We start from the raw sequence: 3,489 nt of genomic DNA, 5'->3' as shown, positions 1-3,489 counted from the left end.
CTCCCACCCCTGCTGCGAAATCTGCTCCCACCCTGCTGGAAATCAGGCTCCCACCCGTGCTCCCACTCTGCTGCAAACCAGCTCCCACCCCTGCTTCCCACCCCTGCTGCAAACTCTGCTCCCACCCTGCTGGAAACCAGGCTCCCACCCGTGCTCCCACTCTGCTGCAAACCAGCTCCCACCCCACTGGAAACTAAGCTCCCACCTGTACTCCCACCCCTGCTCCCACCCCGGCCATAAACTCAGCTCTCACCCTTGCTCGCAGCCCTGTTGCAACTGCACCCCCTCCTCCTCCTCTCCCCCAGGATCCCCACACCCGGGTTGGCGGGGGGATCACCCACTACTCACCTCCTCCAGGTTGTCCCCGGGGCTGGCGCTTCTTCCCAGCGCGGCTTCATCGGGCAGGTGCTGGGGCAAGGAGTACATCCAGGCCCAGAGGTAGCCGGAGGCGGCGGGCAGGAGCGAAGCGATGAGGCAGAGGATGGCTGGGGACATCGGCATGGTGCTGGCGGGCGATGCTGGGGTGCTCGGGCCTGGGGCGCAGGGTATATGTAGCCCACCGCCTATCTTGGCCCCCGCTGCTAAAACTGTTTGCCCACCTAATGGGGAAGGAGGAGGCAATCAGGGGGTTAAGGGATTAACATAATTGCCAGCCTTCCCCTCGCTGGCTGCAACAGCCCCAAAGTAAACGGCCCCCCCGGAGCGGTCTGGCTCTGGCGCCTGGTCGGCTCCAGCCCTGGGTCCCCACCAGCCCCTCGGGTCCCCCCCATGGGTCGGGGTGGCGGTGGGTGTCAGCACCCTGCCAGGCACCAAGCGGCTCCGTGCAATAGCGGGCTTCGGTTCCCACGTTTGTCCCCCCCCTTTCCTGGGGCAGTGGGACACAGGGGACAGTGGGGACAAGGGGGAGGTGGAGGGAGAGAATGGGGGACAAACACCGTCACCCCCAGGAAGGGCAGCGGTGGGCACAAGGTTGGCATCTGTGGTTTTTGTGTGTCCTGTCCCGTCCCCCCCCGCCCCGGTGCATGTCCCATCTGCCACCCCCTGTGCACACACACTGTGCACACACACACGTCTCCCGGGGGTGACGGGCTTTGCACCTTCCCTAACAGCTTTGCAAACGAGGTGTTTGCGTGTCCTGGCCCTTATCTCCCGGCTGAGCTGGCACCAGCACTGGGCAAACCCCCAAATGGCCTCCCCTGAGCGGATCCCCCAGACAATGCCACCGCCGCGTCCCCAAACATGCGGGGGGGGGCTTAGCCAGGTCCACCCCGTGCTCCCCCTGACCTCTCCAATACACTTTGCAGCAGGAAGAGCCACCCCAGGACTGGTTCCCAGTTGCCGGACTGTGGCACTGGGGGCTACGGCAACGCTCCCCTGGGTTTTGTCCCTGGGAGCAGCCAGGGCAGGATAGGAACTGGTGGATCGCTGGGAGTGGGGTGCACTGGGGTCTCCCCTCCTTCGGGCTCCAGGGATGTGTCCTGCTGCAGGGAGAGAGATCACCCTCCTTTGGGGTTTCCCTTTCTGGGATGCTGCTGCCCTGGGCGATTCCCCCCACCTTCGTGCCTCAGTTTCCCTATCTGTAAAAAGGAAGGCGGTGAGGCTGATGGGTGACACAGGGAAACGGGGCAGCTCAGCGAGGGGACAACCCAGACCGGTGGCTGGAAAACCACCGTGGCTGCTTGCACCGGGGTGACCCCAAACTTTTCTCCCTATGGTCCAGGAAGTGCTGGTGCCTGGATCCGGCCCGACGCGCTGCCCCCGCTCGCCCTGCACGTTTGCACAGCGGCTTAGGGAGCAAATATTGACCTCGCTCCTCGGGCACAATCACGGCCTCTCCCCCCATCCGTCTCCCGCTGGGTGCTCGCCTCGACGCTGCCGTCTCCACCTAATCCCTCCCAGCGCCACGGAGGCCCCCGCACGGCAGCTCTGCTCCCCCAAACCCCCGGGGCTCCCCCAACCTTGGCAACCCGTGTACTCCCCCAGTCTCCCGAGCCCTGCGGTGGGATGCACAGCCTGGGCCTGCTTTGCAGAAAACTCAAGGTTTGGCTCCATCCCGCTCTCTGCAGATGGAGTTTTGGGGCTGATGCTGCCACGTCCCCCCCGACTGGGATGAGTGCGGCAGCGGGATCCTGCCTCGGCCCCCCCCCCCCCCGGCCAAGGGGGGTGTGGGGTGCGCGGGGGGGGGGGGGGCGGGGGGGTGCGTGCGTGTGTGTATATGAGTGTGCGTGTGCATTACAGCTGGGGGGCACGGGGGTGTGCAGGGACCCGGCCGTGCAGCGCTGCTGCTATTAGCGCCAGGGGACGAAAGGCAGCGGTGGGGGTATAGCTCAGTGGTAGAGCATTTGACTGCAGATCAAGAGGTCCCCGGTTCAAATCCGGGTGCCCCCTCTTTTTCTTTTTTTTTTTTGTTTTTCTTGTCAGGGGGGCAAATCCTTTTTCCACCTCTTTTATTTGTTTTTCAGCCCCCGCGGCAGCAAGGGGAGGCCGGGGATGTGGCTTTTTCCTGCAGAAGGACGGATACAACTCCCCGGCAGGGACCCCCAGAGGGTTGCCCCCCCCCTCCCCTCAGTTTCCTCAATTCAGAGCAGCCGAAGGGCCGCAGGGCCCCACATTGCTCCTGCAACCCCCCCCCCCCGGCTTCGACCACAGGCTGGGGTGCAGGGCTGGGGGGGGGGGCAGCATTGCTCCCCAAGGCCCTCGGCATGGGATGCATCTCTGCGGGTGTTTGCACCCTCCTCCTGCCCTGGCACCCGGGTGCCCCTGCTCCCCCCCCCTCACCCCGGGCTGAGCCACCTCCCGGGCACCAGGGATGGAGGGGTTGGGGTGCAGCCTGAGCCCCCCCCCAAAACGCCACCCAAATCACGGTGTGGCCAGAAGGCAGCTTGGCTGAACGTGGGGCTGGAACGTTGGGCTGCTCCCAGGGCTCTGCAGTGCCAGTTGGACCCCCACCCTGGGACCCCCACCCTGGGCCCCCCACCCTGGGACACCCACCCTGGGCCCCCCATCCTAGGTCCCCCACCCTGGGCCCCCCACCCCACAAACCCCAACGCCCCAGGAACCGGTGCTTCTGCTGCAAGGGGAAAAACTGGGGGAGCGGAAAGAAGCCGAACACTTGTGCTGCGGAGACGCGTCCCCCCCCACGCAGGTTTGCCGATGGGGGGGGGAGGCACCCGGGGGGGGGGCAAAACGAGGCGCTGGACCCCCAAACACGGTGGCTGCAATTGCTGCTCCGGCTGCTTGTCACCGGAGGGCAGCTGGCAGCGTGCGGGGACATGCACGGCCACGCTCTGGCTTTGGGGGGGACACACGACACACCACGTACCCCCGCGGGGTTTGGGGGGGGGGCTCAGCCGAGCAAACACCCCCCCCTCCCCTTCCCTGCAGCCCGGTGCTCAGGGGAAGAGCACCCTGAGCTGCTCGCAGTGGGGGGGACAAGGTAGTGGGACCCCCCCCAGGCTCGCCGATGTCCCCCCCCGTGTTGCTGGGAGC

General features: G+C 66.1%; 2 protein-coding genes and 1 non-coding gene across 3 annotated transcripts in view; 2 read left to right on the top strand and 1 right to left on the bottom strand.

Moving 5' to 3' along the window:
* LOC104843006 (dickkopf-related protein 3-like) overlaps positions 1 to 501 on the bottom strand; it is a 2,003-nt gene extending 1,502 nt beyond the window's left edge. Inside the window, exon 1 of the mRNA XM_010585694.1 lies at positions 349 to 501. Within this exon, the coding sequence (XP_010583996.1) occupies positions 349 to 501 (153 nt within the window). The remainder of the gene's footprint in view (positions 1 to 348) is intronic.
* The window catches only part of PLXDC1 (plexin domain containing 1), a 21,813-nt gene continuing 18,823 nt past the window's right edge, over positions 500 to 3,489 (top strand). The window contains exon 1 of the mRNA XM_010585693.1: positions 500 to 545. Within this exon, the coding sequence (XP_010583995.1) occupies positions 500 to 545 (46 nt within the window). The remainder of the gene's footprint in view (positions 546 to 3,489) is intronic.
* TRNAC-GCA lies at positions 2,317 to 2,388 on the top strand. The gene has a single exon. It is a non-coding gene; the product is annotated as a tRNA-Cys (tRNA).

This window comes from Haliaeetus leucocephalus, unplaced genomic scaffold (genome assembly GCF_000737465.1).
Source record: "Haliaeetus leucocephalus isolate CR32 unplaced genomic scaffold, Haliaeetus_leucocephalus-4.0 Scaffold110, whole genome shotgun sequence".
NCBI lineage: Eukaryota > Metazoa > Chordata > Aves > Accipitriformes > Accipitridae > Haliaeetus > Haliaeetus leucocephalus.
This window is presented reverse-complemented; position numbering and strand designations above follow the sequence as displayed.